We start from the raw sequence: 14,543 nt of genomic DNA on the forward strand, positions 1-14,543 counted from the left end.
CTTCCACTTTGCTGGATCCAGCCAGTGCATCACGACTGGTATATCAAAGGTCGTGGTATGTACTACCCTGTCTGTGAGATGGTGCATATAAAAGAACCCTTGCTGCTAATCGAAAAGAGTAGCCCATGAAGTGGCGACAGCGGGTTTCCTCTCTCAATATATGTGTGGTCCTTAACCATATGTCTGAGGCCATATAACTATAAACAAAATGTGTTGAGTGCGTTGTTAAATAAAACATTTCTTTTTGTCCAATTTAAAACTCGGACAAAAAAACATTTTGTAATATTCGCGACACTGAATTATTATGAAAAGTTCTGATCCAATTTTTAATTGAACTTTTAATGTCAAATGCTTTTTCGAAATCAATTAATACCAGCATTCCTGGTATTTTTTGTACCTCGGTATAATACATTATATTATATATTAATTGTATATTTTCACCTGTGTACCTGCCTTTAATAAAACCGGTTTGATCCTTAACTATAATTTTATCTACTACCTTTTTAATTCTGTTAGCAATACATCCTGAAGCTATCTTATAATTATATGTACAATTTTCATCTTCTATCCATTTTGCTCTAGATCGAATGAGTGCCCTTTAACCTTTTTCTTCTTATTTCTATTAATTGATTTCTCTTAAAATACAAAGCAATAGCAATACTCGAACAGTGTGTAAAGTGGTTTATATCATTTTTATACATGTATGTGCATCTAAAATAAAGGCGTTTAAAGAAAAAATAGCTGGGGTAATAAATAGAATAATAAACGAGATGCCAGTTATTATGAAATTTAGGTCCCTCGCTAAAGTTCATCACAACTAAACATTATTTCACTCATGATTTTAAAAAAACAAACAACTAGTATCTTGTTTATTATTATCTATATATCTCAGACGCTTTGTTGTGTGTTCGCCACGAACATGGTGAATAATTATTGTGTGAAATGGTGGATCTAATTGTCTTACACACCCATTGGTGAGAACATCATTTGTTATTTTTGATAACACATACTTGTTAACATGTACGTGTGTCAACAATTTCAAGACATATGACTGGCTACGCCTAAGTGATGTTTAGGTCACCAATGCCATGCATCCAATGGAAAACCGGCACAATCAAAATTGATTAAACTGTAATGTATAGTTAACCTGACAATCATTTGTCAGTGACACGTAACTTAGCTACAAGCGGAAGGGCTGTAAATAACTTTTAGTCGAAAAAGATGTTAAAATTTGCTTAAAACCTGATTTTTTAGGATATGTAAGAAATCAAATACCGGTAATGCATTCGTGTCCGTTAGATACCAATTATCTTACAACTTGCTGATTAAAAATGTATCAAACTCGCTTTCGCTCGTAAGATACATTTTAAAACAACTTGTTGTAAGATAAATGGTATATAACGGCCACTCATGTATTATTCTCTATATACAGTCGTGCTAAAAGAAAAAAAAAGAAAGAAAAAAGGGCATCTTGTCTAAAAAAAAAAAAAAAAAGGGGGGGGGGGGTCGAACCCCCTGATCCCCCACCCTTTATCTGCTACTGTAGTGGGTTAAAATGGTCTCTAAAAATATGTTTACATTTAATGGCTTTGCGATACTGATGTAAATCACAATTTTGCTGGCGAAATTATCTTTGAACAAAAGTTACTTTGAGCAAACCCAGTGAAAAACTACCTCAAGGGCAGGTTTAAACAAGCAATACAATTGTAACCCAGTGTTAAACTAGGGTTATTGAAAACCAGACATGTGAAATGCACAGAAAACATGACCCAGGGTTTAACCTAGGTTTAACCCATATGTTTCCAAAACCCACCGATAACCCAGACATATGAAATCGGCCCTATATGTTTAAGTTCTTTTGTTTCAAGTAATTTAATACGTCTTTTCTTTTTTTCGGATCACCCAATCCCTGACAGTCAGCTGTTATAATCTGTATACCAGACATTTTTCTATAGATAAAGTAAACAATACATATATGCAGACCAACCTAAAATACACAACTTGCGGTTCGCTTATATCGGATGAGGAATAAAAGAAACTTATTAGTGAAAAATGTAAATAAATTAGAAAAAAAGAAAGTATAAAAAGGTCATGATACTACCTCTGTTGCTGACAAAAGCGTGGAACAGCTTACCATTGACAAAAATATGTAGATCAATATACATACACATTCACATGTATACATACATACATACATACATACATACATACATACATACATACATACATACACAAATAATCATGCACCTAAATATATAGATACCTCTACACAAACATAGATATACACACATATACATAAATATACCCTACACATATGTAGATAATTACATTCTTACATAAATAATATACACATACCTGCATACATGCCCACATATCTACATACATACCCACATACCTGCCTACCTATCCACATACCTACATATCGTGGTTAGTCTTGCAATTTGCGGGCGAATCGGTGCCACAGGTTCGAGTCCCAGCAACGGCATGGGACAATTTGTGAGGCCAGAAAGGATTTAATTATCCCCTGCGCCAGTGCGTTAATATCTATGTATGTAACAGTCAACATCGACATACATACAATATATAGATATTCATACATCAGTACATACATACCAAGGCTAGCTCTGGGTCAGCTAAACATTTCGCCAAATTATTTGTTAAACTGCAAAAATAGGAAAACCCCAGTTATTTTGTATCAAAATATCAATTATTACATAAAATTGTTTCGCCAAATTATCTGTTAAACTGCAAAAATAGGAAAACCCCAGTTATTTTGTATCAAAATATCAATTATTACATAAAATTGTTTCGCCAAATTATCTGTTAAACTGCAAAAATAGGAAAACCCCAGTTATTTTGTATCAAAATATCAATTATTACATAAAATTGTTTCGCCAAATTATCTGTTAAACTGCAAAAATAGGAAAACCCAGTTATTTTGTATCAAAATATCAATTATTACATAAAATTGTTTCGCCAAATTATCTGTTAAACTGCAAAAATAGGAAAACCCAGTTATTTTGTATCAAAATATCAATTATTACATAAAATTGTTTCGCCAAATTATCTGTTAAACTGCAAAAATAGGAAAACCCAGTTATTTTGTATCAAAATATCAATTATTACATAACATTATTTCGCCAAATTAAAATAAAATTCGCCAATTGTTTTTGAAATTCGCAATTGGCGGATTTGGCGAGTGCCAGAGCTAGCCCTGCGTACATACATACATACATACATACATTGCATACATACATTACATAGCATACATACATACATACATTACATACATTACATACATTACATACATACATACATACATACATACATACATACATTACATGCATTACATGCATTACATACATTACATTACATACATTACATGCATTACATACATTACATTACATACATACATACATTACATACATACATTACATACATACATTACATACATACATTACATACATACATACATACATACATTACATACATACATACATTACATACATACATTACATACATTACATACATTACATTACATACATTACATACATATATACATACATACATAATACTTATGTACATTCAAGCATACATGCATGCACGTACATATTTAATGACACTCATACAAATAGTGCACTTAAACACATGTATAACTACACAGACATCTCAACCAGAGTTAAATGTATTATTGTTAAATGTATTACTATTATTAAACATATTATTATTAAATGTATATTTTTTTTTTATTGCTACATGTACTATGATTATGATTATGATTATGATTATGATTATTATTATTATTATTATTATTATTAGTGTTATTATTTGCAGAAAAATACCCCAAAAGGTAAATGTTTAGTATTTTTCCTTACAGAGAGTGCCAATGTTCTCGACCATCTTCAGTCTCCTTACAGCGGCCAGGCTAATTTGACCTCCACCCTCGAGACCCGGGCCATAGCATGGGCCCCCGACTACTCCTACTTCGCGTGGTCGTGTGGTAACCGCAAGGTGCAGCTTGTGCCCTGGAAGACAAGCACAAAACCTTCCAAGTACTGGCTTTTATTCATGTGGTCACATGATGTTGGTGTCCTTTAAATTGACTGATTGACAGACATTTTCAAGATTTTTGTGCAAGAATTGACTATTAATTGCATGTATTATGAAAGCATACAACACTTAAAGAGACATTCCTGAGTTTGCATCAATTTTTAAGATGTTATCGACTAACAGAGACTTTTCAACGATTGTAATTACATATGAAATATATTTTTCTGCATAATATATTAGTGGCTGCATAGTAAACGTGTTTCTGATCGTTCTAATATTTGTACTAGGTTAAATTTAATTCAATTTCCTCAAATATATTTTTGAAGACAAAATCCAGGGCATCTTACAAATATTAAGACGACCAGAAACACATTGAATTAGACACTGATATTCTAAACAAGAAAATATATCTGATTTGTATTTTTAAACGTTAAAAGATTTTTTTAGGTGGAAACATCTTACAATGCAGGAAACTCAGGAATGTCCCTTTAAGAGTTTCAATATAATGGGTGTTTTTAGAAAGGGCCCTAAGCAATATCATTTGTCCCCCATCCCCATATCTTTGTAATATTTGTAAAATTTATTTTAATAGTGACAACAAGCATTCTGTGGAATTAAATTTGTCTCAGTAGACCCAATGTCTACCATTATTATCTAATTGGGTTTTTGTTCCCTTCCATCCAGTCCACTACAGCTGGTATATCAGTGGAAAGTGCATATAAAAGATCCCTTGCTGCTAATGGAAAAATGTAGCAGGTTTCCTCTGAGACTTCCAGTAAAAAATTACCAAATCTTTGACATGTAATAGTCAATTAATTAATCAGTGTGCTCTAGTGGTGTCATTAAGGAAAACAAACTTAACTTTTCATAAACTTTCCATAAAGGTGCTTAACATTGTGTAAAAAAGCAAAAACAACCTGCCAAACATTTATTTTATTAAAGATATATTTTAATTAAATTAAAAAAAAAAAGGTCATAAAGTTCATGATTAATTTTTTTTTTTTTTTTTTTTTTTTTTTTTTTTTTTTTTTAATATGTTATAGTGACCATGAACTGAAGTCTTTTTTTTTTTGAAAACAGTAACAATATCAATGAAAAGGATGAGGACACATGTCAGCAGCCTCGATTACTTGATTGTGGAGAACATGTGTTTGCCCTGGCGTTCGGTGCCAGCAAGAACCAGCAGAAGGCACACAAGTCTGTCAAAGTGTGGACACGATTCAATTTCAATGGAGGTCTGATACTGGCCACTGGACTTCAGTCTGGTAAAATCAAGTTATGGAACTGTTCTACAGGTGAGTTGGGCACTTTTCTTTTGACATAACAACTTTGAGAATTTAGATAATAGATAAATATAAAATTAAATTTTGTGATAAACAGTCTCATATAGGCATCAGGTGAACAGCATGAAAAAAACATAGCCTAATTTCACCCAACATATTCCTGAGGCAAAATCAGTGTCATCTTGTAAATATAGTAGGATCCACTTGGTTTAGACGTATACGCAGATATGAAGAAAGCTAGGTGCGAACACCTTTTCATAAATAATAATTCAGTGTCACTTGTGTGCATCTTTGAAGTGAAACTCTAGCACCACAAAAGCATGCAACAGGGTCAAAAATAGGTCTAGCCCAGACCCACACCAGTGTCTGAGGCTAAAAGTGAAATGTGATATTGTCTTGAAGCATAATTTTTAGTATGATTTGATTATTGCAAAGAAAAATCATGTCTCTCTTCTGTTGAAAAGTTGTCAATCTCAAGCTCAGAGGGAGAAATGACTTCGCCTTTCAAACTGGACCTAGTTTCACCCCTGATCTCATAAATGGTTCATATCAGGAGTCCAAATTATGGAGGAATTTGGGGATTTCAAGTTTGTGTGTGTGTGGGGGGGGGGTCCAAATGCCAAGAAATTCAGTTGGTGCACAAATTGAATTAGCTCTTTTAATTACAGATCATTTTATTTTAGGATTGTTAGTTGAAAGAGTAAGATAATTGGTTAATAAACTCCATATACTCAGAAATAAATTATCATGACTACTAGACTAGAAGTGAAAAAGTTCCAATAAAATTTATATATGTTTTAAAAATGTGTATTATCATTATTAATCCCAACCAGTCCCTATCAGATATTGAGCTGATATTTTGTGAATAGCTTTATCATGTGGAGTTACAGATAAAATTCTATTGTCATGGATTTTGCCCATGTTTGATGAAGTTATTGACCTTGAACTTAGGAGATAACAAAATTTGTTAGGCCTGGCATGGGACAGTAGCAGTATAGCAGCATAGCAGTAATCTAAGAATGCTACTTTGAAATTGGGAGCGGGCCATAGCCCAGTGGTAAAGCATCCGCTTGGTGCATGGTCAGTTTGGGATAGATCCCTGTCGGTGGGCTATTTCTCGTTCCAGCAAGTTCACCACGACTGGTATACTAAAGGCCGTGGTATGTGCTATTCTGTCTGTGGGATGGTGCAGATAAAAGATCCCTTGCTACTAATGGAGAAAAAGTAGTGGGTTTTCTCTCTAAAACTATATGTAAAAATTACCAAATGTTTGACATCCAGTAGTCGATGATTAATGAATCAATGTGCTCTAGTAGTGTCGTTAACAAAAACAAAAAACAAACTTTACTTTAAAATTGATATACAGTAATGTTTGTTTTAGCAGCAATACAGCTTGCGTTAAGTACATATTAATTTGTGATTGTAATTAAAATTGTAATTTTAGGTCAGTTGTTGATGGAGTTGCTAGACCACAAAGATGTCGTGCGTGACTTGGATTTCACTGTCAGTGGTGATCTCCACCTTGCTAGTGCCTCTCAGGATGGGTCCATCAAGCTGTGGGACATGCATATGGATGGCAACATGTATCATACAATACGACCAAAGTGCCATGTGGTTTACGGTTGTCACTGGTCCTATAAAAGAAAACATCTGGCCTGTGTGGGAGATTCCAAATGTGTAAGCACTGGGTTGAAAAAAGTTGAATAGTCAAATGAGACAGTTTTTTGTATTATATATTTTAATAATATACAATATCACAAAAATGACTGTGAAAATAAGGTAATACTTTAATTCACAATTACACTTTGTTTGTTTTTTCTAAATTTAAATTCAGATTTTTTTTTTTTATCCCATGTACTTTTTGGTCATAAGACAATGTCCCAGTAATGGATTCATGACGTCACAACTTCAGTTGAAGTAATGATATGAATACACAGTACATATTTACAGCTTGTTTGAAAGCTCAAATGTTACTATTTATGATCAGTGACATGCTTATGCAAGCTGACTCTGAAATTATGTTAACAGTCAACTTTTGTTGGTGTCCCTTATTACTGATTCAACTCAGTCACACATTAAATAAACAAAACACAGGCAAATCTAGGAAATTTTATTCTGCTGTAGGAAACCTTTTGATGGGAAAGTTTTCATAACAGAAAAAAGTGCCACAGTTTGGAACAAAAAACAAACAAATTAATTGGCAAGATGCCTCAGGTAGTGAGTAGGTTTAATTATCCTCAACTCTGTTCACTTAGTTAAAAATATGTCATACTTGTCAAATATAAATTGATATCACACCTGTAATTAACTCACAGATCACACTTACACGAGGTTGAATAATAAAGTATTTTATACACAACACCAACTCGGGATGAATGAAATTGTCCACTGACTATAATTAAAAGTACTACAACATAGTATCTATACATTATATGAAAACAATACTATTATGACTATAAAAACTACACATGAACATAATACTATCAATATACATAACATAAAATACCTAACATTTGGCCTTGGGGGTCAGTCAGCACTAAGTACATCATTTCCATCACGTGTACTGTATGTGGAATAAAGTACAGTGACAGGTGCCTGTGGAAGTATAATGTGACTAGCAAGGTGTGAAAATGCTACGGTTCAGCCAGAGCTTCAGCAGCAGCCTTCAGCTACGGATTGGTATGACCTCAGCGGCAGCTGTGGCTTGAGGTTCAGCTAGCTTCAGCAGTAGCACCCCCATACTAGTTTACTTGTTATTGACAAGACGTACCTGCATATACTACAGATTGGTGTGAACCTCAACAGTAGCACCTACATTGTATATTGCCTGAAATATTGATTAAATATGTGACATAAAATTTGTACCCGTGACAAAAACCAACAAGCCCACAGCAGTAGGTGTGCACTACATTGATAGTTGCCTGTGACTACCTGTAGTAGGTAGTGCTACACTACCGGGCTGCAAGCTTCATGTTAGCGTACACATTAAGGAGATTCCCCTGCATGAACACTGACGGTTGATAACGATAGATGTATACTCTTCAAAAGAAGAAACGCAAAACCACATTGTCGTAACATTTGGAGAATTGATTTAATTATTGAATGGTGAGTCCGATAATTACCAAATGTTGCAGGATTGTTCACAATTCACTCTAGTCCATTGTGAGTAAGTGATAGGACACACCACCAAGGTCAAGGTCATCTGGAGTCGATACCGGGTGTGGCCTCCGCGTGTGTTGACAACTGCCTGGCACCGCCTGCCCATTGAAGCAACCAGAGTACGGATGACGTCCCGGGGGATGGTGGCCCACTCGGCCTGCAAGGCTGCTGCCAGCTCGGGCAGGGTCTGGGGCTGTGGTTGTCGCTGTCGGAGGCGTCGGTCCAACTCGTCCCATAGATGCTCAATTGGGTTCAAATCCGGTGATATCGATGGCCAAGGAAGGACATTAATGTTGTTGTTCTGTAGGAAAGCCGTTGTGAGACGTGCTGTGTGAGGCCTGGCGTTGTCATGTTGGAACACTGCGTTGGCGTTGGCCATAACTGGAACGATGTGTGGCCGGAGGATCTGGTCAATGTAGCCCTGTGCATTCAGGTTGCCCTGCACGTGGACCAGGTCAGTTCTGCCAGTGTGTGAGATGGCTGCCCACACCATGACACTACCCCCGCCGAATCTGTCCACTTCCTGCACGCAGTTTGCCGCATAACGTTCACCACGACGCCTATACACGCGACATCTTCCATCATGACGTCGGAGCAGAAATCGGGACTCGTCACTGAACCACACCTGTCTCCATCGCAGTTGAGGCCATTGTCGATGAATCTGGCACCACTGCAGTCGGAGTCGACGGTGTTGTGGTGTTAAGATGACACCTCGAACTGGACGTCTGGCACGAATTCCTACCTCACGTAGGCGGTTCCGTACGGTCTGGTCGGATATCCTGCGCAAACCTGGTATTGCTGCGGCTGTGGAGGTGGCAGTAGTCAATCGTTCCCGAAGGTGGCGTACCCGGATGTAACGGTCCTGCCCGGGGGTAGTGACCCGTGGTCGACCGGATCTAGGGAGGTCACGTGTTGATCCATGTTGCTGGTAACGGTCCCACAGTCTGGAGATGGTGCTTGGGGACACATGGAATGCCCTGGCAACGGCCGTTCTGGATTCGCCTGCGTCTAGTCGGCCGATGGCATTGTTTCTCTGCGGTTCACTGAGACGTGGCATGTCCTGGACTGTCAACTGTCGGCCAGATACAGAGGCCAGGCAAGCGAACACCCTGCACTTTTATACTGTCAGTGTTCATGTTGCATGTGCAGACAACGCACGTGCAGTGGTGACATGGTTTGCACGTGGCTGCGTTTTTGCGAATATTCACATTTTGAAACTTTATTTTACAGTAGCTGCGTTTTATCGAATGTAACCGTGGGAATGTGTTTGGGACATGCAATGACCTTATATTCACAAAGCATGAACCGGTAGGAAACATAAAATCGGAGTTATAACCCATTTGTACCCTTTTGCGTTTCTTTTTTTGAAGAGTATATAAACCCGCAATAATATATACATTGTATATGTGACTGAATCTTGGTGGTAAAACACAATATTTTTAAGTATGTGAAAGATAGGCTAAGATCTAGCCACAATAATTATACTTTTATACTACAACACCTTGATGACCCAATGCTGACATAACTCCAGTCATAAAACTAAAATATGAACATGAATATATAGTAAGAACAATATCTAATACATAGGAACCTGCATTGACTATAATTTACAAAGAAGTAACCACAACTACTGTTTATTGGGAGGCTGGTTGGGGAGGATGGTGGATTTCCAAAACAACGCCCAAAGTAACAAGCACCGACCCTTAGAAAACCATGAAACTGCCCAGTCACGTGACTGGCAACCAATCGTGATACAGGCTCCACTAAGATGTCCCAGGGATGAGTTATTAATAGCTCTGCACAGAGCTCACTTAGTGGGAACCTTGGATACTGTAGGCTTAAACATGTGCTATTAATAGCCTGTTAGATACTGTAGACACAGCCGTTCTAAGTACTGTTTGTAATTTGTACTTGGGGTAGTAAATGGTAACCTGGTGTATGTGTATAAACACATCTTATTATACAAATAAGAAAATAAATTATTCAGTCAATACTATTATGAATTATCTGCTCATAATACCAGTACAGTTTCATAAATATCACAATGTACTAATTATTTGAATATAATAATAAAACATGACATTCAGTGGTCATAATTGTTTGATATGCTTCCCAATAATAATATTTTTAATTCAAAATTGACACTTAATGGAATAACATTCAAAAGGAAATGAACAACACCTGCTACATATTTGAACTCGGACTTAATTAGTAAATTTCAGTGCGAATAAGCACACCATTAAATTTTAATAGTTACTTTTAAGTTTATTAAATAAACTGTATTTAGACTATAAATTGAAATATATCTAATTATTATGTACATCTTCCACATTATCAATGTTGTGAGTGTAATGGAGTTGAGTTTTAACTTAGTAAAAATTATTTGTATTTGTAATAAATTGAAAAAATTTGCAAAACATCACTGCTGAATAGCAAATAGTAACAAGAAATGCAATAAACATAAATACTGACCAAAAAAATTACGATATTTAAAAAGTGATTTTTCCAGGTTTAAAGATGTGAATTTTACCATTAAAATTTTGTTTACTATATATTTGGGGGGGGGGGGGGGGGGGGGGCCAATATTATTTTAAGTTTGCATATGTTAATGTTTAAATATTTAATATCCCATTGTAGATTTAGACTGAATTTTAGCTGTTTTGTAAATATTGTTTAAAAATATATCTAGGCAAATTGAATTGAATTTGGTCAAAAATAAAAATCAAATTAAAGCATCATTTCTAATTTTACAAACAAGATGTATTTTGAAATAACTATTTGTGTTGTTGTTTTTAGCTTTTTGGTGGGGTTTTTGTAACTTTATTTTTGTGAGATTTTTTAATAAAACAGTAGTGCAAATTGTTGATTGCTGTAACAGTTATAAAAACACATTTTAGGGGAAGTTGTTAACACTAATAAAACAACATCTATTTTACAAGAATCCTTCACTGCATTCAACAGTTTGTTTTTCATGAAGGTCCCAAATTGGTCTTGAGGAAAATTACAGTGCTTTTAAAACTTGTGTCTTAATTAGCAAAATAACAAGTACCTTTTCATTATCAAAAAACTTATATCATACTCATCTCATTGGACTTCTTAATGTGGTTTTCTTATGTTTCAGGTAATGCTGTATGATGCAAAGGATGTTGAGAGTTTTTCAAATGAACCACGCAAGCTGGTGGGCCATCATCATAATGTTGTGAGCTGTGATTTCTCCAAAGATGGGGCGCTGCTAGCCACAGCCTCGTATGACACCAGGGTGATAATTTGGGACACGGATACCGGTGATGCTATTTGTGATTTACAGTAAGTGTGTGTTCTTTATTACAAGTCATGTTATTAGATGGTGTGAGAGATAGCTATAGTCCATCCCATCATTCTATAAAAATGTTTTTGAAAAAAAAAAAAATCAGTTTAGTTCGATGTAAGAAGAAAAGTAAAAGTGTTCTGAAAATAACAAAAAAAACCCACTATTTTTATGTGCAATTTACCAATCTATAGGCTCATAAATAAATAATTTGTAGTAAATTCCATAGTATGAAAAAAGGCGTTCCCTGTGGGATGGACTATACATGGTAGAGCACTCACCAGAAGTGTGATGGATTGTAGGGTTGATTCCCCTTGGTGGAACAATGGGCTGTCCAACCAATATTGAAGGGCCTATTGGTAAAGCACTTGCCTGATGGACAAGCGATATAGGATTAATTGCTGTTAGTTGTATGGTATGGTATAGGGATTAACGTGCACATTCAGAGCAAGCTTTTTTAGCGCATGCATGTCATGGGCATAGGTGCCAGCCTCGGGCGGCTCCTCCGTCCAGGACAGGATTGCTGTCCATCCATACATTCATTCACCTGTCTGTCCATGCATCCGTCTGTAAAGTTTTTGTTTCCAGAGCATATTTTTCTTTGCAATTCATATAGGATCATAAAACCTTGCATGAAAGTACAACTTGGGATGGATTTATGTTGCTTAGCATAACTAGGTCACTGCGACCTACTCATGTACTCTTTGCTTCTTTTTCTAGTCAATGTTCTCAGGGCTAGCTCTGGGTGAGCAAAACATTTCACCAAATTATCTTGAAAAATGCAAAACCCAGAGTTATTTTCCAACAAAAGACCAATTATTACATGAATTTTTTTCACCAAATGAAAATAGTTGGCCAGTTGTTCCTAAAATTTGCAATTGGCGAATTTGGCGAGTGGCAGAGCCAGCCCTGGTTCTACAGTTTGTTAAGAGTAGCCATTTTTGGTCATATCCATTGAACTTTAAAAAAAAGAAAAGAAGAAGTGTATTTGTGTCAGGAATTACAATACAAATTACACAGATGTCTGCACAATACTAAATATATGATAGAAAATCACAATATGTTTTTTCATGTCCATCAGTAATAAAACGTTGCTGTGGTCATTTTAGGTTGAGTGTTGCCATTCATTACTGGTGCACAATTTAGAAGTAACAAACAAAAAGCAATTTTGCTTTTCCAAAATTCATATGCTATGTTTTACTATTAAATATTCATTAACAGTAATTGGGTATGTGTTATCTAGTTGAATTTTTCTAATGCTTGTGGTCTTTTCTTTCAGCCATTTATTCCCTCCACCCCGACTGATCTATGCAAGTGGAGCGAATGACCACTTCGTGCGGAGTGTTTCGTTTAGTTGTAACACAACTCATGTTGTCACTGTGGCTGATGATGGGTATGTTCAAATATCAGTACAAATGATGGGGTTGATTATTTTTATAATCCTTGCTTAATAAATTTTGTTTAGACCAGGCTTCGTATTTATTAGAAGTGAATGCTGTGTTATTTATTTTGGCCAATTTTTTTTATTAAAGCATTGGATCTAGACACATGCCCAGATGTCCTTTCTGTTTATGTTATTTATTTATTGATTTGAATAAAAGTCTTATATCCTGAACTAAGTTACAGTAATATGTAGGAGTGGCTTCACCTTGTTTATTAAGTATAATGCATTAAAGTATATTAATAATTTTAAAAAATTGTTTAAAAAAACATCACATGTTCATTTTTAATTCAGAGTTATGCTGAAGCTATATAAATTTAAAGAAATGTTAAATACACAAGTGGACCAAGCACACAGATAAAGTTAGGAATAGAACTTCTGATACTGTTGGTATGTTTAGCCAATCAAATAAGCCGTAGGAAGTCCCATACTCTAAATCAAGCTGTATATGGATTGCACAAAAGGGACCTGTGTGGGAACTTGTACCAGTAGTGCCAAGCTACTGTAATGGGTCAGCCTAACTTGAGTTTTAATACTGGCACTTACTACATAGTCTTGCCTTGAATTGACATTATACTGCTTTTACATGTAGCAAATTTAGATTACATGTATTGAAAATAAATGCAATTGTTATTTTATTTATTCTGTCTAGGTATGTGAGATTTTGGAGTCTCTGGCATGACGGTGATCCGGAATCGATAGCTGAAAATCACAATGCCCTTTGCTGCAAGTACTCACCAGATGGCGCTATGATTGCAGTAGGGTGAGTAAAAAACAATGCTTGATCTCTTGTACAGAATTAATTTTGATTCTGTTGAAAAATCTAAAGAGACGTAACAGTGAAGATAGTTTTCATGGTTACAGCTTTTTTATCAGTTACATATTGCTTACAACTTCTTTTTAAGAAAGTAGGGTCTGTGACTTTAAAATTAAACTTATTATATCAGTCGTTCAGGAACGTCAAACAATGAATCTAAATACAGTATGAATGGCTTAAACTGATATCATATAGAGAAAAAAAAATCATTAAATTGAATTCGATAAAATCATAATTAAAAAAAAAATTACTTGTAGTTAGTCTTAGTGTTGATGTTACTAACAAAATTAATTTCATACAAAGTTAAACAAGCTACTAGTATAATTAATTAAATTAGTTTATTAATTTATTAATTCATTACATTTTGTTCCATATTATATGTGTGTTGCTGCATCTATATTTTATATGTTCTATATAAAATAAAGTCACATGCAATACTTTGTCCCTTAAATAATTATTGTCAAAATTCTTGCATTTGTTTATCTG

The 14,543-nt window shown here is 35.2% G+C and overlaps 1 protein-coding gene across 1 annotated transcript in view; it reads left to right on the forward strand.

The window, feature by feature from the left end:
* LOC121367857 (WD repeat and SOCS box-containing protein 1-like) overlaps positions 1-14,543 on the forward strand; it is a 33,276-nt gene that overhangs the window by 13,845 nt on the left and 4,888 nt on the right. Inside the window, exons 2-7 of the mRNA XM_041492282.1 lie at positions 3,878-4,052; positions 5,131-5,345; positions 6,778-7,010; positions 11,614-11,798; positions 13,079-13,192; positions 13,893-14,003. Coding sequence (XP_041348216.1) covers positions 3,878-4,052; positions 5,131-5,345; positions 6,778-7,010; positions 11,614-11,798; positions 13,079-13,192; positions 13,893-14,003 — 1,033 coding nt within the window. The remainder of the gene's footprint in view (positions 1-3,877; positions 4,053-5,130; positions 5,346-6,777; positions 7,011-11,613; positions 11,799-13,078; positions 13,193-13,892; positions 14,004-14,543) is intronic.

Source organism: Gigantopelta aegis, chromosome 3, assembly GCF_016097555.1.
Source record: "Gigantopelta aegis isolate Gae_Host chromosome 3, Gae_host_genome, whole genome shotgun sequence".
Taxonomy (NCBI): domain Eukaryota; kingdom Metazoa; phylum Mollusca; class Gastropoda; order Neomphalida; family Peltospiridae; genus Gigantopelta; species Gigantopelta aegis.